General features: G+C 52.4%; 1 protein-coding gene across 1 annotated transcript; it reads left to right on the top strand.

Moving 5' to 3' along the window:
• Window positions 1-320: 320 nt before the first annotated feature.
• On the top strand, window positions 321-2,884 carry RNF229 (ring finger protein 229). Its single transcript, XM_090021309.1, has one exon. The coding sequence runs from the start codon at window positions 820-822 to the stop codon at window positions 1,867-1,869; it is 1,050 nt and encodes a 349-aa protein (XP_089877435.1). The 5' UTR covers window positions 321-819; the 3' UTR covers window positions 1,870-2,884.
• Window positions 2,885-24,331: the final 21,447 nt, after the last annotated feature.

Below are 24,331 nucleotides of genomic sequence, written 5' to 3'. Positions count from 1 at the left end.
ATGAAGAGTGCAAGGTCCTGGTGCAAAGCGGATCCTGGCCCCGGGGAGGGGGGAGCAGTGATGCATTAGCTGCAGATGGGAACCTAGACCTTGCTAAGGTGAGCTGGAGGAAACGTTGAATGAGGAAGAATCCAACTGGAGCCAGCCCCACCCCATGAGCTCTGATTGGAGCTGGCAGGAGGCTGGCTGGGCCTGGTACAGGCTGCCTGCTCTCCCAGAGTTGATTACAGAAGCTGACAAACCAGACTGTCTACACTTGGCCTCCCAGCTGCTGACAGCCTTCCCCTGGAAGGAGCTCCCCAGAGCAGCTGGGATTTGGAAGGAACCAGACAGAGCTCCAGGGCTCCTGCTGTGACGTGAAAGACTGGACAAGGGAACGCTGTGGGAGCAGCCCTTCCCGATCGCCCTGCAGGCTGCCTGCTGTGCTAGCACTGGACTTGTCTTCCTGGGGCTGGTCAGTATCTACACTGAAACGGGAAGAGGGGAGCAGCTGCTCTTGTGGGGTGACGGACGTGTCTGCCCAGACTGGAGTGCCATCCTTGGAGTGTGGGATGGGAGCTCTCTTCTGGTGCCTCAGCCTGTCTACCTGGGGGTCAGCATAAGGATGAACCCGCAGGGCACCAGGACAGAGAACAGACACAGGTGCTGTTAATCCCCCTCAGTGCCAGCCCAGGACAGCTGTCCTGTAGGCAGAGCCCGCTCCCTGCCCCGGGCCCTTGGACACATCCTGCTGCAGCCTGACTCTTCACTGCCGTCCTGGAAGAAGGGGGAACACAAGCACAGCCAGCCCCCGCTGGGAGTCTCTCTGCTGCTGCTGTGATGAAGCAGCTGCAAGCATGTCAGGAATCAGACACAGAGGAGAACGACTCTGGCTTCAGGCCCCTGTGCAGGTCAGAAGGGGAAAATGATGCTGTGGGATGTGGCGCGAGCTCCTGCATCTGTGGCCAGAGCGATACAGCAGCATCCCCTGAGCACAGAGGGGGTGCTCAACCCTCAGGTGAGGTGCCCAGCACTCAGCTGGACCAGTGGGACCTGGGGGGTGTGCCAGAGCCTCTGCTGGAGGCCGCCAAATCACTATCCATCAGCAGCTGCCCCAGGACATCGCTGCTGGGGGTGTACCTGCCCGATGGCCCCACTGCCCTGGACAGCACCCCCCAGACACAAGAGCCCAGCAGCAGCCAGAGTCCTGTACCTCCACAAGAGCTCCCCAGCCTGGAAGGGGCCTCCTGCCAGAGCCTGTCCTTGATCCTGCCCTGCAGGGAGGAAGGGGAGCAGGCTCCCAGTGATGGGGCAGGGGTGGTTGCGTCCTGCTGCATTGAGGCGGAAGAAGGCTGTGACAGTGAGGACGAGTGTCCCATCTGCACAGAGCCGTATGATGGCACACGGCACAAGCAGGCCCTGCTCAATTGTAACCATGTGCTGTGCAACAACTGTCTGAATGCTATCATGGAGGCGGCAGATGCTGCTGAGATTGGGCGTGTGCGCTGCCCCATTTGCCGCCAGAAGACGCCCATGCTGGAGTGGGAGATCTGCAAGCTGCAGGAGGAGATGCTGCTGCTGCATACCCAGCCATCCTCACCCTCGCCTGTGGCTGTGCCACACACACTTCCCCTGCGGCAGCCAGGCCTTTGGGGGGCCCTGGAGCACCACTTCCAGGTGCGCTTTCACACGGGCCGCATGGTGGGCTGCCTGCCCTGTGTGCGCTACCCCCTGTGCCTGATCCACCACCTGGGACGCCTGGAGCAGCAATGTCGCTGCTGCTACTTGCTGGCACTGATGGCGCTGCTGGTGGCTGAGATGCTCAGCCTGCTGCTCGTATTCCTGCCCATCGTGCTCCTGGTGCTGCTCTTCCTTATCCTGGATAAGTAGTTGCCTGAAGGGAAGGAAAGGAAAGACATCATGCTCCAAAAGGAGACACTGGCCTGGAAGGGCCTCCTGTTCCCCATCAATGCAGGAGGACCAGGTTGGAGTGTCGGGCAGCACAGAGCAGCAGGAATTGGGTGTCCTGGCCAGCATCCCCCTGGGGGTTGCTGCTGCTCCCCTCAGCAGAGCAAAGCCCTTGCTGGGCTGGACTGAGCTGTTGGCACAGAAGCAGCTGGTAGAGCACCCAGGGAGCCACCCCTGGATCTCCTGGAGAGGCTTGTAGCCCTTCTGGAGGCAGCACATTTCCTGAGGTACAGGCATGAGCTTCAGGCAAGGGGATGCCCAGAGCTGACAAGTTTGGATTGGAAATGGGGGCAGCGGACCCAGCCAGTCCAGTGTAGAATTTATACTCCGCGTTGAAGGTTATACTCCCAGCAGTGCCCAGGGAGTCCCAGAGCCAAAACTAATACTTCTGTCACCCAGTTACTTTATGGCCCAGCTAGTGGCAGTGGAGCAGCTCTGGGGCAGAAGTGTGAAGCAAGGCAAAAGAGAGGCTGTTGGTACCATGCTTCAGCCCAAGCTTCTCCATCCCAGATGGCGTGTGCTTCAGAAAGGCTGGTTAAGTTCAGAGCCAGGTCATGCAGCTCACCACCCTGGCAGGAGGCAGGCCTGCCTCCATTACTCCCGCAGCATGTGCACAGCTCTGCCAGTGCCCTCCCCTCCAGATCTACAGCTGCCCACTATCCCAGCCTGGGGGTTGCCTCTCAGCCCTGTGCCATCCCTGGCATCCCAGCCTCGGTCCAATGAACTACATGAGGCTTTTGTGACATGCAGCTGGGAGCAGTGAGACCCACCAAACTCACTGAAATTGTGACTGAATGGATCTAAGCCCAGCCTCCCAGGACCGAGCCATAGCCTCAGACAATGGCTCTCACAGTGGGACTGAGCTGCCTGCCAGGAGGCAGTGGGTAACAATGTGTTCCATGTGTCCTACAGCCTTGTGACTCGGCAAGCAAAGACACCCTCTGTTCCAGCCACCCTGTGCTGTGTTTGATGCTCTTGGGCTATAAAGGCGCTGGCAGAGCAGCTTGCCACTCCATATTCATGATTTCGCTCCATTTGCATGGGGCCAGCTCAGCTCCACACTGCATGCAGCAGCAGGCATCAGAGGGGTGCTGTCCTCCGTACGCCCTGATGCTGTGTCCCCAGTGTTTCCAGCAGTGCAGCATCAGGCCTCAGCAGCTTCCTGTCATACAAGGCTGTGGTACACTTTGTGGGTGATGGGCAGCTCTGATCCTGATGACTCATGAGCTGGAGGTGGAGCTGGAGGTAGGTTAGGTCATAGCTCTGACCCTAGTCTACCCAATGGGAGCAGCAGTACTGAGCAAGGGCCCCTTTTTACAGCTGTTCTCAAAGCAAGAAGCTCCTGGCTTTTTGCTGAGCTGAAGAAAAGCTTGGGCTCCCATGAGCTTGGACAGAGCCCCTAGGTTTAAACCTTTGCTGCTAGTAGGCAGGGCCCTTCCCCCACTGCAGCAGCTCAGGATGGGCACTCAGCCCTTTACAGTTTAGAGCCAGTGCCAGGGCAACTGCTTCCCAGTCCCAGCACTTGCACCCTGCTCACAAGACCTCATGCTTTGCCCTCCCACTACCTTGGGCGCCAGGCACCAGCTGTTCTTCACTGCTGTTTGCCCTTACCTGCACACAGATAAGGGAGCAAACAGTGCCCTGCTGCCCCCAAGGGCAGAGGAATGTCAGACAGAGCTCCCAGCACCTGCACCTGCACCAGCACCAGCACTACCCCATGGCCAAGACCTTAGTGTGAGGGCAACAGCACAGGACCAGGTGCTCCCCGTACAGCCCTGGTGCTGGAAGAGTCACCTGTTACCCTGGAGATGGGGTGGATCAAACAGGAGGAAGAGTTGTGGGAGCACAAAGGACAGAGGCATAACAGGCTGTGTGGGCAGCAGGGCTGTGGCAGCTGACAATCTTGTGCCCCCTCTATGTGGGCACCAAGGGTTGGGATCCCAGGGGATCACTCCTCATTAGCTCCAGCGGGTCTGGCTTGCAAAGCAGTCCTCAGGCAAGGCTGCCACAATCAACTGCAGGGGCCAGGGCAGGGGCTTGACCCAGCCCAGCTCTGCCAGCCGCCTCCTCCCAGTCAGAGAGGGGTTAACCCCTTCCCACCACGACCCCTGCTTGCCTCCGGCTGTGCTGGGGGTCAGCAGGGGGCTCTGCGGCTGCTGGGGGGTGTCTGAGGTGTCTGGGAGGCTTCGGGGGAGTGGGGGTGCGGCAGGCTTTCACCCGCGCGTCTCTTGCTGCTCTGGAGCCTAGCAGGAAAACGGACCTTACGACACAGGCTGAGAGCCATGGGGCTCTTTAGCCTGGAAAAGTGCAGGCTCGGGTGATCTAATGGCCACCTGTAAGTTTATCAGGGGTGACCCACAAGGATCTGGGGGAACATTTGTTCACTAGAGCGCCCCAAGGAATGAAGAGGTCGAACAGTCATAAACTACTGCAAGACCATTTCAGGCTGGACATAAGGAAGAATTTCTTTACTGTCCGAGCCCCCAAGGTCTGGAACAGCCTGCCATCGGAGGTGGTTCAAGCACCTACATTGAACACCTTCAAGAGCAAATTGAATGCTTATCTTGCTGGGATCCTATGACCCCAGCTGACTTCCTGCCCTTTGGGTGGGGGGTTGGACTCGATGATCTTCCGAGGTCCCTTCCACCCCTAATGTCTATGAAATCTATGAAATATGAAGTCTATGAAAACTGCAGCCCCAGCCAGGGTCTCTGACATCTTCCTGAGCCCAGTATGTGGGGAATGTCCCTCTCGAAGAAAAGAGCGAGTTCCCCATCACCAGGCCCATGCACTAAAACTGCAGGTAACTGTGTGGTCCCTCCAGCCTCCCCCTTGACCCTTGCAGCCCAGGCCATAATGGTGATACTTGGAGCAACCCCTGCCTCCTTCATCCCTGCGTGTGCAGGCCTGGCAGCTGGGACAGGAGAGGCTACACAGAGGCAGGGGAAGGGGATCTTGGACAAACCAAACTCTACTTCCCATTGGCGCCTCCTGCCAGTATGATGGGGCCTGGCACAGGCCAAGCCTTCCCAGCAGAGCTACAGCCCAGGACAGCCACAGGGTCAAGCCTTTCTGTGGCCCCTGCAAGCCAGGCTTTGTGAGTGTGTGTGCCTGTGCCTGTGCCTGTGCCTGTGCCTGCATGGGGGAAGCGGGGTTGGGGAGTGTGCTAGGTCTGAGTTCTGCCAGGGCAGCCTAGCTGGCTTTGCAGGGCTGTGCTATGACCTGTAGTTTCCAGAAGGCCCCAGGCACCAGCTAGTACCCAAGACAGCCCAAGCTGAGATGTGTCAGCCTCTGTAGCTGACCTGGCCCAGGAGAATGGGCTAGCTGCTCCTTCATCAGTGCATTGCATCCTGTGCATTGACATTGGTCCTGACCTGACAGCTTGGGACCTCTACCAAGCTCTCACCATCCTCGCAAGACACCAGCATCACCTCATCCCCTGCCCCCCCCCCCCGGTTGGACTTCATTCCCCACAGATGGAGAACTGTGTGCCACCTGCATAGGGCATCAGTTAAACCAGCACTGGCTTCTCCCAAAGCAGGGCCCAAAGGGCTGGGCAAACAGCTTACAGCCCTGCAGCTTTAAGATGGTGGGTGCCAGTGCACAGTACAACCAGGCAGTGCTTGCAAATTCACTGTTTTATCCTTTTCTGGCAGCTCTTGGGTGCATCTGCATGTGCAATTAATGCAAGGCAATAAACTGCAGAGCTTATTGCCCCGGAGTTTATTGCTACTGGGTGCATCATTTGCATGTGTGTCTGGGGCTGCAGCACGTTAAGCAAGGTCAAAGCAGCACTGCCTGGCAGGGGTCCTGGGGGTCAGCCTGCCAGCCCAGCTCTGCTCTCTGCTGGCTCAACGGGCTTCAGAGGGGCTGGCTGAGACATGAGTGTCAGGCTAGCCAGCAGGCAACCTCAGCACTAAAGCACCCTCGTGCCCCAGCTGGCTCAGGCAGTATCTACACACTGTAGAGTGAATAACTGCAGCAGGATATTACTTGTAAATCAAGTTAATTAGTTTACTCCAGCCTAATAGGGGTGCACATATAGATGTGCAATGTTTACTGTGGAGCTAATTTACCTACTCCACAGTAAACGTTTTGTATAGACCTATAGCCCTTGAGTGCTGATCTACTCCTGCAAACCAGGAGCTGCCCCAGGCTGCCAAGGCACTCTCCTCACAAGCACACAGCATTGTTGGGCACTTCCCAGCTCACTCCTGGCCATCACAGAGGTGTGGGCACATTATCACAGGCAGCAACATCTTCTTTGCATCCATGCAGCTCTCCTGACCTAGCTTCAAATCCCCATGAAGCCCCAACTACACTGGAGCATAGGTGTGAATACAGGGCTGCGGCATGGGAAGCTACAGGGGTCTGACAGCTCAGAGCCAACACAGCCCTGCTGTGCCTTTGCACTACCCATGTCTGGGGGTCCTAACAGCTAGGGAAGCCCTAAGCCCTCATGCTCTGGAAGATCATCTCATTTCCACAGCACCGGAGTGCACCAAAGGAGTGCCCCCCCCCTCCACATATCCAATTAGGCATTCAGAGTGGGGCTCAGCAGCAGGCAACATCTATACAGAAGAGGGGCTGGGAGTGGGACCAGCCTTGAATCATGACACGAGTTCAGGTGACCTAGCCTTGGCTTGGGAAAGGTCTCGACCTCCATCCATCTTTCCCAGGTCAGGGCTCCCAAACACTGGGGGCAGGCAGTTGCATGTACTCCCTCCCACAGGGCCAGCTGCCAGGCACTGACCATGCAGCTGTGGGGGGAGTTATGCCAGGCGTGAGGAAAAGGGGAAGCAGTGGAGAGGCCTGAGGGAGAGAGGCAGGCAGGCAGAGAGAGCTGGGCTCAGGGCGGGCGGGGGGAGGTGAACAGTGGGGGAAGGAGGCTGGTGAGAGGGAGAACAGGAGGCGGGCAGATGACTAGCCAGGGTCAGATACTGCCCCACCTTGTCAGGCAATGATCCTGCGTGACCCTGGCCCCTTCGGGGGGATGGGCACCAGGGAAACAAGAGTCACTGCATCCCGCCATCACTCCTGGCTTGCGTGCGGTGGGTGTGAGCAGGCAGGGGGGGCCAGTGTGGCAGTGAACATGGCCAGGCCCCTGTCCAGGCCCACTCGGGAGGTGGTGGAGTTAGTGAGCTGCCAAGCTCCCAGCTCCACCCCTACATGCAGTCTTCTTCAGATCAGGATACTTCCACTCATGCAGGCCCCTCAGCTCCACTCATGGCAGCAAAGCCAAGCAGGGCAAGACTTGGCCATAAAATTGCATGCTGCAAAGCGGAGGTGGTGGTAAATACCCAGCCTAATGCATCTGGACTGGTGTGCTGGGCCCAGCCCATGGTGCCAGGGTAGGGCTGGGAGCATGTGGGGTCCCCTGGGGTTGCAAGCAGCCCCAACAGTGCTGGTCACAGGGAAGCCTGCTGCTTGCTGGTCTGTACTGGTCACTCCAGCCAGTGGCTCCTAAGGACAGGCCCGGGATAGGCAAGAGCAGGCTGCACCTAGTTGCGAGGAGGGGGCTGCTCATTAGCAACTGCGTCTAATTCGATTAGCCAGCTGCAGCGGCGGCGGATTGTGCTTTCCCTGCACAAGGCTCCTGGCAGCAGCAGCTGCTGCCAAGGGAGGGGGCAGGGAGGGCTTCACCAGCCATGAATATTTCAGCAGCAAGGAGGGATGCAGGATTCGGTGTCTGCAGAGCTGTTGCCTAGCAACGGGCCTCTCCTCCAGCGGGGGAGCAAGCAGGATATTTTCCAGCTGGATTCTGCATCTTGAGCAGGGTGGTCTGGGCGTGGAGAGCTGGCCTGAGGCACCGGGTAGTGCTGTGGGCAGGGGGCAGTGTACAAGCTCCTGTCCTTGCTCGACCTGCAGCTCTTGGGCCGGTTGCGCTCAGGAAATTCAGCAGGACCTTGCTTGCAATGGGGCTGGGCACAGCTGTGGGCTTGCTTGGCACTGTGCTCGTCCCTGGAGCTCTCAGGGATTCATTCTCCCAATGAGCTCCTTGGGGTAACAGCCAGGCTGATGCCAGTGCTGGTGGCCTGAGTAAGGCAAGAGCCCTGCCTGAGATCCATGAGAGGCACAGCAGGGCAGGGCAAGGGGAGCAACCACCTCAGCCTCACTTGCCATTCCTGCTCCCTGACCTCCATCGCAGGAGCACCCAGCTGGATGGGACTAGGTATGGGGCAGGAGCCCCAGCATGCCTGACCCTCCCTCCCAGCCAGCTGGGCCTCCCACGTGCAACAGGTGAAGCAGCGCGTGCATGGCTGCTAAGCAAGCAATCCTCTTTGAGGCTGCCGAGCCACTCATGTGCCCTTGTGCCCTGGTACACGGACCTGACATCTCCCAGAACTTCCCACTTTCTGCAAGTGCTGTTTTCCCACCTGCCTGCCATTGGGCAGGGGGCCAGGGCCCTGTTTTGCCTTACTCCAGGTGTGGGCATGGGCCTGAGAGGACATAGCAAGGCCTCACTGCCTGGCTGAGAACGCCATGCTCTATGGGAAAGACAAACGACTGGAGACGCTTAATGAGATGTCCCAAGAGCCTGTACTCCCAAGTCCTGCCCGTCTACAGCCCTGGGATTACAGCTCTTCCCAAGAGCAAAGCCGGCAGCCTTGTACAAGGGACCAACTGCCCTGCCTTTGAACCCCCCCGGGGGGGGGCAGGGGGAGCCAGACCACAGTGCCCAGGAAGTGAGCTGTATGCTGTTTCCTTCAGGGGCTAGCCGGCAGCTTGGCTTTTGTCTCTGTGTCTAGTAGTGACCGAGACTCCGCTCCAGGAACTGCTGGGTGCATGGTGCTCTCACCCCCTCGTGCTGCTTGCGATTTCCCATGCTGCAGCCACACCCTGCCCAAGCACTGTTTTCATCCCAGGTCAGCTGCCAGCTCAGTCACAGGCAACACTTCCTCATTCCACTTTGCAGGGTGAACAAACAGGGCAGGGAAGTGATGAGGAGGAGTTTCTATTAAGGCTGTGGAGGTGGGGGATTTATCTGTCACAACCAGGATACTCCCCCAGCTGCCAGGTAATTTCTGGCCTCCTTGGCCCTGAGCACCCAGGGCTGCCACAAATGTCCTATAATAGCAAAGATGTCCTCCCAGACAGCTCTGGCACTCCTGGGCGCTCCTTGGAAGCTCCCTGGTGGAGGGGCAGAGCCTCCATCCTATGGAGAGTTGTGTGGCACTCGTCAGTGTAGCTGTAGTGTTTCAGCAGAAAAGGTGTGGAGCTGGGCTCTCGCACCCACAGGACCCACGTGCTTCTGACACATGAAAATTTTGCCCTCATTGAATTAAGGCCTGGGTTCACAAAAGGACCAGTGTGTCAAGAACCTGACTAGCTCCTTGTGTGAGCACCTAAGCCCAAAGTACAGTTCCCCAGAGCCCCTGCTCATCTTCTGGCCCTTCCTGGAGGTACCTACATTTCCATTAAGATTCTCTACGTGCCTAAACGTTGTCTCTGGTCCTGACCGGAACTACCTATCTTGGCAGCACGGAGCAGGTGGGTTTCTATCCCCTGCTGAAACCCTGGCAGGGCCCAGAAGTTGGGTGCTTTCCTGCCTGTCGAGACCAATGGGGTAGGCATTCTCAAAGCATCAGGCCCTTAAAATGCAGTATGAGGTGGTGGTCCCCCCTTGACCTAACACTTCAGCTAAAGCAATCAGGCAGCATATGGTGGGAAACCAAGATCCACTTCCTTAAGTGACCTGAGAAGAATTGAATCTGTAGAAAGATTCCTTCAGTCTTTCCATTGGAAGTTGTTCCTCTTTTCAGGTAATAATTAAATGTTCATCAAGCCAGTGAGCGGGAGTGAACGTGACTCTGGCACCTAGTGGTTAAGGCACTCATCAGAGACAGAGAAGAACCAGTATCCAATGACTGTACAACTATTTTATATGATAGAGTTAGAGTGGTGTAGCCACAATGATCCAGGAATAATGTGAGAAGTAAAGATTTTTGCGGGTGATACTTTTTATTGGACCAACTGCATGGTTGAGAGGAAGTCAGACAAGCTTTTGAATGCAAAGTGTGCTTCTTTGGGTTACCTATTCAGGTTTAACTTTATCCCAACTCTGCATTTGGTTCAATAAAAGGTATCTCCCACAGAAATCCTTGCCTATTTTATATGAACTATTCATGGCAGCAGGGACTGGAAACCAGTTGTCCCCTTTCTCAGAGAAGTCAAGCCACTTAGTTATAGGTCTAGCATTATGCTTAATCTTCCCTTTCCTGGGACAATAAATATTTAATAACTCCCTGTAAAGAGAAGCTTCAGCAGAGGGGGATGAGAGAGCACCAAACTAAGGGAAACCACAGGTAGGGGGTTGGGGCACTCGTAAGAAACACATATTCAAATCCCCTCAGGTAGGGTAGGCATTTGGACCCAGACATCAAGGTCTCTGGGATTTGAACCTAGACAGTTGGCACCCCTGGGCAGAAACCTAGTGTCCTGTCCAGCTTGCTTGTACTGGACCTGATGATCTAGCAAGGTCTCCCGGGCTGGACCTGATGATCTCATGAGGTCCCTTCCAACCCTAATGTATAATGTCTGTGAAATCAGACACCAGCCTCAGCTCAGGCTAGACCCCCTCATGAGGTCTCCAAAGGGTGGGGGACGAGTGACCTAGGGGATGAATGAGAGCCATAAGCCCCTGATTGAAAGAGTATAAAAATCTCCAGGTTCCTGCAGGGTCTTGTCCCAGAAATAGCACTGCTGTCTTGGACTTTCCTGTTCTGTCTCTGATTAATCTTGTTCCTGTCTTGAACCTCCTGGCCTCAACTGTCTTGTTCTGACCATGGCCATGACCATCTCTTGACCCCCATCACAATATCCTGGAACCTGGACTGACATCTGGCTTTGACCTCAGCCACTTCCACTATGTTAACCCCCTGACTCTGATCTCGAGTGAATCACTAGTACTATGAAACTACTGTGAAACTATGAAACTAAGCTTATGCCTATGCCTGCCTTATAACAGGTCTCCCACAGCCTGGCAAGTGCTCGAACCACAGGATGGGGTACAAGGAGGAGGCTGCTGCCTCCCCAGCAGACTTTTCTAAAAAAGGGTTGCAGCAGAACCTCAGGAGAGGATTCTGAGTTATGAATCCCAGCTGAAGATAGAGGCTACTCTGTAGCCCAGGGCAAGTCCCTAAATTTTTGTGTTTCTGGGAGGGACAGCTGCCATTCTTGATTCACCTCTTAGTAGGTGCCTGGGGCTGGTGCCCTTACCCGTTGTTACAATAGTGCTGGAACATACCTCCTGGATCATCAAGTCTACTCTCCTGTTATTGCAGGCATCCACACAGCAGACACATGTCCAAAGGGGTCCACAAGAACATCAACGTCAGCCCCAACTTCAGACCCTCCTGGCAAACCTAGGAACCTTGGTCCAAAAAGAAAGAAAAAGCCCTACACAAATCCCAATCCCTATGATATTTGTCAGGAAGAAGGTAAGAGAGAGGTCATTACCGTTGCATCAAACTTTTGCAGGTGAAGAGCATTAGTTAGGTAAAATATTCCCAACTGATTCTAGGAACTGAACAATGGACTGAACTGACAGAGGACAGCAAAAGAAGCCTTACTGTTCTTTGTCAGCCTCAGTGGGGTGATGGGGAAATTCCTTCCTAGAAGTTAGGCATCGCAGTATCTGAGTCCCTCCCCTGCCAGTCAATGCTACCAGGGTCCAAAGCCCAGCACATGTGCACCACTTTTTGATGAGAAAATACATGTCAATGGATGTCCATGTGTGTAACTGGATGGAGAGGGCTTAACTAAACAGGAGGAACTAAAGACATTGTCAGGCCTAATTAAAGCAGAAATAATACAGACCTAACAATGGGTTTGTAGGCAAGAGAGAAAGGAATTTGAATTCTGTAATGCCTCCTGGGCATGCCATGAAGAAAGGTACCCATCCAGTCACCATTCATCACTGGCTTGAGACCATTCCAGCAGAAAAATCACCACTCCATTCTTCTAAACCTACTTATCACCAGCATCCTTGGGCTCTGCTAAGGAGGGTGTAAGCATGTAGGATTATTAGACTTTTTTCTGGTACCACCTCAGATCCCAAATTTCTGGTCTAATCTCTGTAATAGTTTTAACAACTGCTAGACTCCAACCCAACTGCCTACATTCCTGGACAATATCCAGCATACCTTCAAGCCAATGAAAAACATCTATTCAAATCTGAGTGGCACCTACTAGGAACTGGCGGCTGTCCATCCAGGGACTCACGATGGAGTAAAGTTCAACTGCTGGGGAGAGAACTCTCTTGGGAGTCAATTCCAAATAGGGAGATAAATTGCCCCAAGAAATAAGGGTCACCACAGACCATCACCCACCACACCAAGTGCCAGATGCACTCCACCAACTTGCCTTCATTAACAGAAGCACAGACCAATTTTCTGAACAACAGCAATAAAAAGGGCCACCAGAATACTGCCTTGTGCCTGCTTGGGGTAAGAGCAAACCACACAAGGCAGATGTTCATCATGTTTAATTCAAAAACAAAAGACGCTCAGATACTGAGGCAAGATGGATGAGACAAAAACCTGGAGAGAACAAAAGAGAACAGAATAGGAACTCTGTAAATACTACATGGCCAGATTAAATACAACAAGCTATGGGGAATAGCTTTGTAGAGCTACGCAGTCCTTGGACCCCCTGCAAGGCTTCAGAGAGCTAGGGCTCAGCACATGTGGAAGTGTGATAACAAACCCAACACACACCCAGAGCTTGCACTACATGGTTCATACAACAGCAACTCCAAAACCTTCCAGCCTTCTAGGGAAATGTGACACAGCCACACCAGATGACTTTCATTCCTCCTCTTGAGTGAGGAGATCACCCCATTTAGGTAACTGAATCACCCCTTCATCTGATTGTTGCCTGTTTACACATTGATTTATGGTGCCAAAAACTAGCTTGACTTTCTCTCAGCACAGCAAGCAGGGTGGCTAATAGTTGTATAGAAGTTTCTGTTTACATTGTCCCCTGGCATAGCAGGATAATCATGGATGCCTCACTGCCTACCTGCTCATTCAGCACAGTGTCCCTACCTCTACTTGTTTTTAGACAAAATGTCTGTTGTCCTGCATGCCCCATGGCCCCAGGCACCCCTTCATCCTCCCCCATAAGCCATCTTTCCTCCCTCACTCTGTTTCCAGTACTCTCTTCAACCCTCTGTCCTCTCCCTCATTCCTGGGGCTATGTATATCCCTCTTGCTCATGCCCAGAGCAAAGTGCCCCCCTTCTTCCTCTTCCCCCATCATGCAAGGAATTTGTTTCCCCCTGCCCCCATCCAATGCTGGGGTTTTCATTCTCTCCCCACCATGCCAGATGCCACTATATGTAGCTAGGCAATCTTTTTTTTTTCTTTCTTTTTTTGGTGAGTGGTTTATTGGTTGTAGCCAACCTGAAATTGCAAAAAGTTTTGGCTGAAAATAAGTTTTCATGCTAGGTTCACATAACTTGAGGAAGAGGTTTGGCTTTGACTCTATACCCCAATGGTTAGAGTACCAACCCAAGATGGAAACCCCAGTCAAATCCTTCCTCTGCCTCAGGGAATGTCAACCTATATTGCCCACTTCCAGCACAGTATCCTAAGGCCCAAGCTCTTGGGTATTTGTCAACACAGGAGCTGTAGCTATGTGTCCCATTTCCCAACAGTACTCAAACCACCAGCCTATGGAGTCCTACGGAGTCCCTGATTCTGTGATTATTCATGTATTCCATGAAAAGTGGAAGAGCATCAAGGAAGATAGAGCAAGCCCTTCTTCAACATACCTTGGAGCATTGTAGTAAGGACATGTGCATGAGAGCCATGGGCTCAGATCCCATCAGGCAGTAAAAGGAACTGAGCATGGATCTTCCCCATCCTGGACTACTGAACCCACTGGGCTATGGAATAATAGAGTAAGGGCACCTCCTCTTCCTGTTTTGTGAAGGCTGCTCAGAGCAAGTCCTTCATCTCCAGTGCTTTGTTGTTGCAACGTGGGGTGTGATGTAGCCCCCAAGGTACCCCCTATATCCAGGCCACTTTTTTGGCCCCCATAATTCAAAGGCATCCAAAGAGTCAATTTGAATATCATGGGAAAATCACCCTAAACATCTCTTATGTCATTTCCTTCCTTATAATCAGCATTCTTTCGAAGTGTAAGATGCTCAGAATGTGGCCTGTGGCAAGCCAGAGAGCCCAGTGAAAGAGGAAGGACAGCCATGTGATTTCTTGAGAGGAAACAAGCCTACACTGCAACATCTGGCAGCATGCAGCCCCAAGAGTGGTACCATCTAGGGTAGATAGAGCAGGGAAGTTCTTAGTATAGGGTCCCCCCCAGCTGTGGGCAGGGGAGGCTCACAGGAGCAAGTGTGGACAGGAAACCAGTAGGTCTGGGCTGCAGCAGGGGGAGGTGCGGATTAATGGCAGACCCAAATAGGGCCAGAGCTCCCAGCACTATAGGCAGCTGACAGTACTCCATCACACTTCGTGTTTGAAAGCCCTGGTTAAACAGCTAATTCAAACATCGGAGAGACAGGTGAGCCTTATCTCCATGCTACAGAGGGGAAACTGAGGTACAGAACAGAGATGTCACTTGCCTAAGGACACCTAGGAAGTCACTTGCTGAACTCAGAAGCCACTAGCTAAGCCTAGTGCTGCTGCTTCTTTTCAGAGACAGTGACAGTGCAGATGCTGAGCACAGGGCCAAATCACTCCATTCTTGGGACTGAGGTGCTGGTTCTGCCAAACAAGGTAGGATGCTGGAGACATATATGCAGTCCTGGCCTGGCCAACTCCCTCCAATACCAAAACCCCACCTTGTTTCAAACAGGTGGAATTTTCCTAAATCAGGCAAAGAATGGAGTTTGTATCACTTCTAGTTCCTGCTGTTGAAGATACCAGAGTGTGGCCTGTGGCTCCCTCCCCATCTGGAAGCAGCATAGCCATGTTTACACAGTGCCAAGCCCAGGCTAGTTAGCCCTGCCTCTCAGCAGAGCTAGTGAGTGTAGCTCTGTCCTTGCAGCTGGGGCACAGTGCCACTTGAATGCGGTGGTAGGCAGCATCATGTTGTCTCCTCTCAGCAGAGGTAGCAGGATGGCACCTGGCCATTTTTTAAATTCAGGACAAAAGTCCCAGTTCAAGGAGTTCTCAGGGACACGGACACACAGGCCCAGGATCCAGGATGCTCAGTCCCAGAGAACGACACTCAGCACAAGGTCAATTCTAGGTACTCAGTGGAATCCACAGCCCTGAACGAAGCACCTGGGCTCCCTGCAGACGCTGCATGGAGGTGGCTAGGCTCCCTCAGAACAGATCCAGAGCAGCCAGCACCTTGATCAGGAGGGCATATAAGCTGGTCTGCAGGAAATGGCAAGGAAATGGGTAGGGCTGAAACCTCCCCTTACCTCACCCAGGGAGATGGGTACCTAACTGAGCTGGAGGTGTGGTGTGAGGGAGAGATGTGTGCAGCCGTAGTGTGGGTTTAATCTGGCATCTCTGTAGAGGCTGTCTGACCTTTATTATTATCTTCTCTAGTATTGCCCCCTAGTCCTCTCTAGTGGGTGTGGAGGACTGGGACTCTCATCACTCCACAAACAGAAGGGCTTGTGTCAATTCATTCTGGATTCCCATGTGTGACCCCTCTACTGGAATTAGGCACCTAAACCAAGTCAGGTCTTTCTAACATGCCAAGAGGAACTCCCCCTCCCATCCCCAGATTTAAGCCCAGGTATCTTACATCTGAGGAAGCCTCCAGATCCATCAAACTGTGGAGTCAGCCATCAGCTTGCTCTCTCTCTCTCAGCCAATGAATATTTCAGGGCTGAGGCACACTGCTGTTCAACACTGCCAGGACTGAAGCTGCCCTGAGCAGGCCTACTGGCATGAATGTAGGCATTTTGCTGGCAGAAGATACAGAGTTAGTTGGCAGCTGAGAGGGGGCAAAGAATCTCAGTTGCACCTAGCTAGGCTCGAATCTCTGGGGAAGGATGCTGAAGCTGGATATTGGTCATGATGAAAGGCAGAGTTCAGATGGTGAGAATGAGGAAAAGTCCTGTAAAAACTGCTCAAATGTGGATCAGATGTCATGGGCACCATCTTAGCTGACACAGCTGGACTAAATTAGCAACTGCTGGGGATAAGACTTTGCATCTCTACATCTTGGGCTGAAGACCGGGCCCTGCCAGTCCAGACCCACTTCCCTGTGGGTCAGACAGATGAGGACATACAGCACACTGACCCAGATTACTTGGCCACTAGAACAAGGGCCATAACCTGGTGTGCAGGAAGGGCTGGGCCGTCAGGAATCTGACTGGAATGTCTGTTTGGAAGAACAGGTTTATATTTAGCCACTGCTATGCTCCCCAGGGCAGAAATAGCAACAAGCAGCTAGGCAGGGTTCAGAAAGCAGCAAGCAAAGACTCAGGATGGAAACATCCCTGGGGCAGCTGACAGCAGAGAATGAGTGCAAGGAGACCAACCTGCTTGGGCTCCTTTCTGCCAGGTATGGCTCCCCTGTCCAAGAAGTGTCTAAGCTGTGAGTTGGCCTTGAATGCTGAGTTCTTCAACTGAGACATGGGTAGGGTCCTCTGGGCCTTGGGCAAAGTCTAAAAGGGAGTCCCTCTCACCACCATTGCACACTGTCTTCTGGAATTGGAGTGCTACACAAAAGGGCACTCTGGGATCTTCTTGTGAGTTTGCCTTCTAATCTTTCCCAAGGTCCATCAAGCCACCAGGAGCCTAACTGAACCCATCCTGTGTGCCCTGCTTGGCTCCCACAGGCTTCATGGCAGAAGCATTGCCAAAGTGGGGAGTTCTTTGTATCACACTCATTGCAGACATCCGTCTGCTGGGGGCTTCATCTACAGACATTGCATTCTCTGGGTCTGAATCCTCTATGGAGCCTGGCTCTTTCTCCTTCTGGTTTCTGTCTGGTGGTGAGCTGTGAGTAGTCCCAGCTGGGCTTGGTTGTGGCAGGCTCAAAGCAGGGTTCACATTTCTTAGGCAGTCATGACACCTGCTTCTCCAGTTTTTCAGGTGTTGGCCAGCAAAGCAGTGTCTCTAATGAATGGTTTGGTTTGCTGACTGCACCAATGACCTGAAAAGGCTTGTTTCTTAAACTTTCAGTGACCAAAAAGTTTTTTAAAAAAATCAGGTTGAGCAAAATACTTTGATTTCAAGTGTTTTTAAGTGGAAAGTAATTTCAAAACAAGAAGCTAAAAAAAAAAAAAATCAAATTGCTGTGTTTGAAAAATGGGCACTTCCAGATCCACGTTGCTAATAAACTTGCCTGGCAGATCTCCTGGGGTCCAACCAGACACCCCCACTACATCTTGCTCACCCCTTTTGGCCAGGACAATACCTGCTGCTATCTCCCGTCTCTGTGCCTGGGCTTTGGACAATGGCAGTTGTCAATGCTTGAGGCTGTTTGTCAGGCCCTGAATCTTTATTCAAATCTGCCTTAGACTGCTTCTCCTGTTGCTTGCAGTCAGGGTTGAGGTGCCCACCCCCCAATAAAGTTGCACTGTGGCCAGTTGCAGATTCATATGTGTAGCAGGGCACTAGGTGTGCCTGCCATTTTAAGGTCCTGGTTTGAGACCCCAAGGAGGAGAGTTGGGGCGAGGCATGGCTACGGCCACCTGAGCCCACCTGTGGAGGGAAGCCCCGAGACCCTGAGTAGAGGGGGCGTTACGAGCAGTGTGGAGCCCCCAGTGTGAGGGGGGCATGTGTGGAGCCCTGTGAAGGGAGAGGGGGCTCAGCCAGAGCGAGAGAGCTGAGTCCTGACCCCAGTAAGTCCTCCAATGTGGGGAGGCAGAGTTTGGGTTGAATATAACACCAGTAGTATCACCACGACCTGCTGCCCAAAGGGGAGAGTGAGAGTCTCCTGTGAGACCCTGAGGCACCAGTCATGGTGTAAAGTAACCCCAGCTCCCCACGTCTGTGGAGGAGGACCCAGAGAGGGGGACCCCAGGAAAAGAGTACGGGTCATACATTAAGGTCTGCCAGAGCTTTTCCTGACTGGCCTAGGCGGGGGCCAGGACCAGGAGGGTCAGAAGGGCAAGGAGGCCCACCAAGAGGGACACCCAAGAGCCATGGGCCTGGGGTCCTGACTGGCCTGGAGGTGGGCTGGGGCTAGTGTGAGCCGAAGGTCCCAGTGAGGGGATCACACCCAAAGGGAAACTGGTGGCAGGGAGATATGTGGCCCAGTATGACAGCGGCAGAGTCCACCTGAAGGGAGGAACTCAGGTGGGGTCCTACAGCAGGATTCTGGGCCCCCTGGTGGGGGACTGGCACCTACGAGAACATCATGATGTCATCAGCAAGACGGGTTGTGGTGTAGGGGAGGATTGGAGCCACAGATAGCGCCCCCTAGCAGCGGGGCAGAAAACGGGCAGCCTCCCACCTAATTACATCTATTAATCAATTAAGACCAAGGCATGGCGGGCGAGAAGGCAGGTGGTTTGCCCAAGAACAGGTGGGCCGGCCACACGGAGATCAGCCCTGGTAGGCCCCCTGTTACAATATGCATTTCCAGATACAAAACTGCATTTGGGACTTCAGATTGAGAGCAAAAATAAGTAATGTGAGGTGAAACATTGCAGGGATGCTGGAATTATCCCCCAAACAGGCATTACAAGTCTGGGAAATTTAGTTATGGCTACACTTAAAAGAAGCCTCAGCATGCTTAGAGCTTGAAATGCACCATTAAGGCACCCACACATTCTTATCTCTGCCATACTGACACACCAGGCAATCACTATATGGGTATTGCTGTCTAAATAATCCTGAGTTAAGGTACCCAGTACAGGCATACCTCATTTTATTGCGCTTCGCTTTATTGCGCTTCACAGATATTGCGTTTTTTACAAATTGAAGGTTTGTGGCAACCCTGCGTCGATCAAGTCTATCGGCGCCATTTTTCCATCAGTTAGCATTTTTTAGCAATAAAGTATTTTTTAATTAAGGTCTGTACATTGTTTTTTTTAGACATAACGCTATTGCACACTTAATAGACTACAGTATAGTGTAAATATAACTTTTATATGCACTGGGAAACCAAAAAATTCATGTGACTCGCTTTATTGCGATATTCGCTTTATTGCGGTGGTCTGGAACCGAACCCGCAATATCTTCGAGGTAGGCCTGTACTGTTTTGGGTCTTTCCAGAGCAAGGAGTATCTAAACATAAACATCTGAACAGCAGGACATAGAGCAGGGGCAGGCAAAGTCCAGCTGGATCAGGCCCATGGCAGACTATTTCCAGCAGCCCCTGCCTACATCACTGTGGCCAGCTTCCATGGAGAACCCAGCAGCCATGGTGCTCTGACAGCAGGGGGCCAGGGTTTCCATGGAGACCAGCCCTAGCAGTGCTGGCAGGGTGCATGGCTGGTTGGGGAGCGGCTCCAGGGCTGGGATCATGCGGCAGTGACAGCATGGTCTGCAACCGGGGCAAAGTTGTGATCTGCTGCCCGTGCACTCTGGGCAGGGGTATGCAGGCAGTGGATCACAGCTCGGCCTCGGCTCCAGACCACATGGTCTCCAAGATCCTAGCCCAGGCCACAGAGAAGCTGTGCACCCTGCCCAAGCTGCTAGGGCCGGTCTCTGTGGAAATCCTGTCATGGCACCACTGTGCTGTCACAGCATCACTGCTTAGTCTGGCTGGAAACTAGCCTACAGCATGGCAGGGGCTGCTGGGAAATGGAGTCCGGCCGCCAGCTGGATCCACCATTGTTACCACCCCTGACAAAGAGAAGTACAGTCAGGATTGTCAGCCATCCCTATTCCCTTCCCCCATCATCACCCTGTCCCTCACCCAGCACTGACACTGGCCCAATAGAGCTGCATTAGGCATACAGAAAGTGATGAACATTTGCATATTTTAGAGGTTGCACATTTTGTGGGAGACAGATCTCAAAAGCCTTTTGGTCAAATGATCCCAAATCTACTTCAGGCCCTGCTGCAGCCTACTAATTTTCAAGACAATGTGGAATTTAGAGCACTTTAACATTTAAAATCAGGGCACTTGGGGAGGGCCCTTCCCCAGGATCCCTGTGATGAAACACTGCTAATTTTAAACCACTAAGTTCATCCCAATGTGGCACATTAATTTCTAGGCCGATCTGGGTCCTTCTGTGAATTTTAGAGCACTCTGAAATTCTCTATTTACTGAGAATTTGTGCAGCTGTTTATCCTTCCCCTGAGGGAGCTCCCAAATACATACAAGTTTTTGTAGCCCAGATCAGTATGTGTGCTACTTTCTGGAGTAAGAGTAAAGATCTAATAATGTTTTAATGTCTGAAGGGCCAATCCTGGTGCCATGCTATAGATGAACCATGGGGTTCTCTGATGCTGGGAGTCTGATGTATATACTGCCTAGGATGTTATCCCTTGCCATGGACAAAGAAAAATAATAATATCCAAATACATTTTAAGAGATATCATGGGGCTGGGGTGGAATGGGTTGACAAATGCAAGTTTGAGGCCATAGCAGAAGCGTTCACAGTGTGGCCCTGTCAGATTCAACAAATTTGCCAATTCTGTTAAATACCTTGTCACAGGACATGAAACAGGAAGGAATAACGTCATTTTGGGAAAGCTTTATCTCGGCAACCTCTTGACTGAATTGGCACCACAAACTTTCCATCAGCCCCTTGACAGGCATAGCAATTTTCAGGACAACCTCCATGCAGTCATGGATATCAGAAGCTTTGAAAAAATGAGATTTCAAATAGAAAACTTGACTCAGCATTACTATAGAAATCACTACTCTTCCTCCATAACAACTCAGGCTTCTCAGAGCTTGTGGTCACAGAGTAAATTCATCTGATTTGTAAAGACAGCGTGGATTCTTTTTTCTTCTCCCCCCCGCCCCCGTGGCATCACATCACTGAGCAGAGTCATTGTGTTGATCTTGTACATCCCCATAGCAACCAAGATGGCCAATGCCTCTCTTATTGTTCCCAGTGCCAGTGAAACCTAGCTGACCTCAGGAATGAGGACAGTAACTCTGTATTGTCAAGCTGTAGAAGGGTCACTATGGGGAACAGAGAAACTGAAATGGTGACCATCACTGCTAAGGGCAGCCTGTGCCGTTAGTCCCTTTGAGAACAACAGGAGATGGTCGTTTTGAAAAAGTTTCTACATAGGAAAGTGTTATTCTCCAGTTTCTAATGAAGAAGAAACTTCCAATTATGCAAAACAACATGGAAAAGCTGTTGTCCAATTGTCTTTCAAAGAACTTCCTGTTGTCCCAGATCTTACTCAGAATTCACCTTAGGCCGGCTGTGTGTGAACAGACAAAACCAGAATGGAGAGCAACAGGGAACAAAAAACGGGCTGGCCTGGGACGCAGCATTTCTGAAAGGGCCTGCTTCCTAATTACTTTTAACTCAGAGTCAGACTATTATGTTTAAACATGTGCTGTGGCCACAGGGTGCTGCAGAGTTGTGGGGGACATGCTACACCCCTCACACATATTAACAAGGGTGAATCCCTGCCTCAAGTGCAGCACTCAGCCCAGTCATACCCATGCAGCTGTGACAAGTGCCTCCAACATGGCTTCTTAGTTTGGCTGTGTCTTTGTCCTGGCTCCTAGCAAGGCCCACACACTACTGGAGAGATGAAATGTCTGAATCTGGAAGGACTGTTCCTCAGTGACACCAAATGAACCATGCACCCAGCCTTCTCCCCAGGCTCTGCTGCTCTCAGCTTCCTGCCCCTGGGATCAGACTGTGTCAGAGCTCCCTAGCCTGCTGTGAGCCTCCGAGTGCCCCAGTGGGTGCTAATAACTAGCTGCAGGGCTCTGACACCTGTAACAGGATGAGGTGCTGGCATTGTGGGGCAGGAAGCCACAGTTCCTTGAGTCTGGAGCCCCACGACTCTAGATATGGCTGGGGCAGACACTGCAAGGTCACCCAATGCCACAACAAGGCAGAGGGTGACCCTGGTACCAAAGGTCCTGTCCTTTGATTGCCAGCTTTGCAAAAGGTGGTGTCATACCAGCGATTCCTTTAATCAGCAGCTCTTTTCCTGAGAGTCCCTCAGAACAGTTCCCAAGAGAAAGTCAGTGGGCCAGATTTGTTCATTGTTCATGCCAATGTCATTCTGGAAAAGCTCCCCTGCAGGTAACAGTGTCTCAGCTGGATTTCACTGGTTCAGGGCCTGGATCCCTGGTGTGTTCTTTAAACTATTTGACTTGTGTCATAATTGTAATGAAAAGAAATGCATTGTTCTCCAAAGGGAACCTGCTAGACCTGGCTTGAAAGGACTGTTTTTGAGCCAAGGCCACAAACTGCTCATGGTGATGGAAGAGGTCCAGTTCCAGGATATGGCCAGTACAAGTGCTATCTCCTGCTGTGTGCCTATCCCTTAATGGCACCTGGTTTGCAGATGGCCTGGTGACTGTGGGTGCTTCTCAAGCCTTTACCCTCCACCTGTTATACTTCACCACCACCTGTTTCTCACAGCTGTGGTCAGCTCCGCTTCTGGAAGTCCCCCACTACAAACCCAGTGGAGATAGGAGTTTTGTTATTCTTGGGGAGCTTTTATTGTTTTCTTAACATCTCTGAATCAAAGGCCTCTTTGCATTAAGTGTGCCAGAGCAAAGGCAATCTGGGCTGTAAATGCCCTAGGTGGCACCTTCACACCCTCAGTGCAGTGACAGGAGCATGGGTGTGTTGAGACTGGCCAGAGCCAGGAAGGTGCATGAGAGCGACTTGCTTAGGTCTCAGGTGCTGTAAAGCCCAAGTGGGCAGTGTCCAGACTGGGAAGCAACGCTGCTTCCCTTTGATGAACCTGACCACACTAACCCCATTCCCGTATGTTTTGTCCCAGTGCTTATGGTTCTGAATGAAAAGAAGCAGATAGCTAATGCGATCCCTAGGAAGGGCATGGGGGTCACCCCACCTCTTTGCATTGCCCTGCCCTGTGCCATAGTGCATGACCTGAACACAGCAATGCTCCTTGGAGAGAAAGATTTGCTCAGATGGGCACTGGCATTTCCAGATCACTATGTTCTTTATCCTTGCACCTGAATTGTGTCTCTCCTTGGGTAATAGCCGGGATTGCCTTGCTGTAGAATTAGAGCCAAGATCCCTGCCCCAGACTCAGTCACATCCCCAAGTACCTGGAGCTGCTTGGATCGGTCCCCCCAGGAGCCTTTGAGAAGAATATCTTTTCCCTGTCTGGTGTGCTGAGCAGCAGCCCTCTGAATATGTATCAGAGCCTTTCACAGCCGCCCTCATGTTTGCTGGGGAACCGGTGCTGCTTTGGCATTAATGAGCGACCTGGGCTGACCCAGCAGGGAGGGTGGAGGCAGGAGAAGGCAGTAGTAGGAACCAAGTGCCTTGCAGGGCTGCCAAGGGAAGTGAGCGCTACCCAAGTGCATTATGCCATGACAGAACTTCAGGCAGCTGAGGCCTGAAGAGTCTGTGGTCCCCTCCCTTGCCAGGGACAGCAGCTCCTTTTACCCCAGATTCTCCATCTGTAAACCAATGGCATGAGATGCATTGCTGATGCTGTAATTCAGCACCAACAGGCTTTGAAGTGGTTTAGTTTTCACAGGAAATAAGGCTCCTGAAGCAATGTGTGTGCCCTGGCAGTGCCAAGGGGCGATGACACACAAATAGCTCCCTTGTTTTTTGAAGAGATTTCACAGGACTAGATCCCCTACACCACTGGTGCCAGGTCTCTTTTGTCTTCCAGCTTTGCAAAGTCAGTATTTGGGCCACTAGGAACTGGCAGTGCTTGAGGATACGACTGAATTGGGTTACATGGACTATAAAAGCTGCTCACTCATTCCTGGCCAATAAACCCCTCTACCTCACTCCAGGAGGGTGGACCTGTCAGCCATAGCCTCTCCACAGTCACACTTAGTGTCCTCTAGGGAGAAGTGCAGCTCACCAGGGGGTCCATCCCATTCACTTTACACTCAGTCTCATGGGCTGTCTGCAGGTGTTTTCTTCTTCTCGGTTATTTGAGGGTCCTCAGACCTGCTGGTCCTTTGAAAGCAAAAAAGACTTAATAATGCAATATTCAGGCCACGCAGCTTCAGTCATGGAGTGTCAGGAACATGGAAATGTAAGATTCCAACATCACTGGATTACAGTGGACACATGCACCCCACCCCCATGCATATTCACAGGGAAAGACACATGCTCATGTGTACCTGCACATGCATACGTGAGTGCATACACACAGATACGCCCTCTGTCACACAGCTCGATTAGAGTGGATGCTAGAACCTTAGCTGTGTATTTATTTTGTTCCTGTTTCTCTGGCTAAATATGCAGCTTCATACCATTGTTCGCATGAAAAGGAGCCCTGCAGACCCTTAATCTCAGCATTTCCTGACTTCTTTAATTTTCATTGTATAGCTTTAGGATTTAAGTAACCTAGATT

This window comes from Crocodylus siamensis, chromosome 11, assembly GCF_052110815.1.
Source record: "Crocodylus siamensis isolate JL-2025a chromosome 11, ASM5211081v1, whole genome shotgun sequence".
Lineage (NCBI taxonomy): Eukaryota > Metazoa > Chordata > Crocodylia > Crocodylidae > Crocodylus > Crocodylus siamensis.
The sequence above is the reverse complement of the archived record's forward strand: the minus strand, read 5'-3'. Positions and strand labels throughout refer to the sequence as shown.

Coding starts and splice junctions, on each gene's coding strand:
- RNF229 (XM_090021309.1), top strand. CDS start 820: ATGAAGCAGCTGCAAGCATGTCAGGAATCAGACACAGAGGAGAACGAC.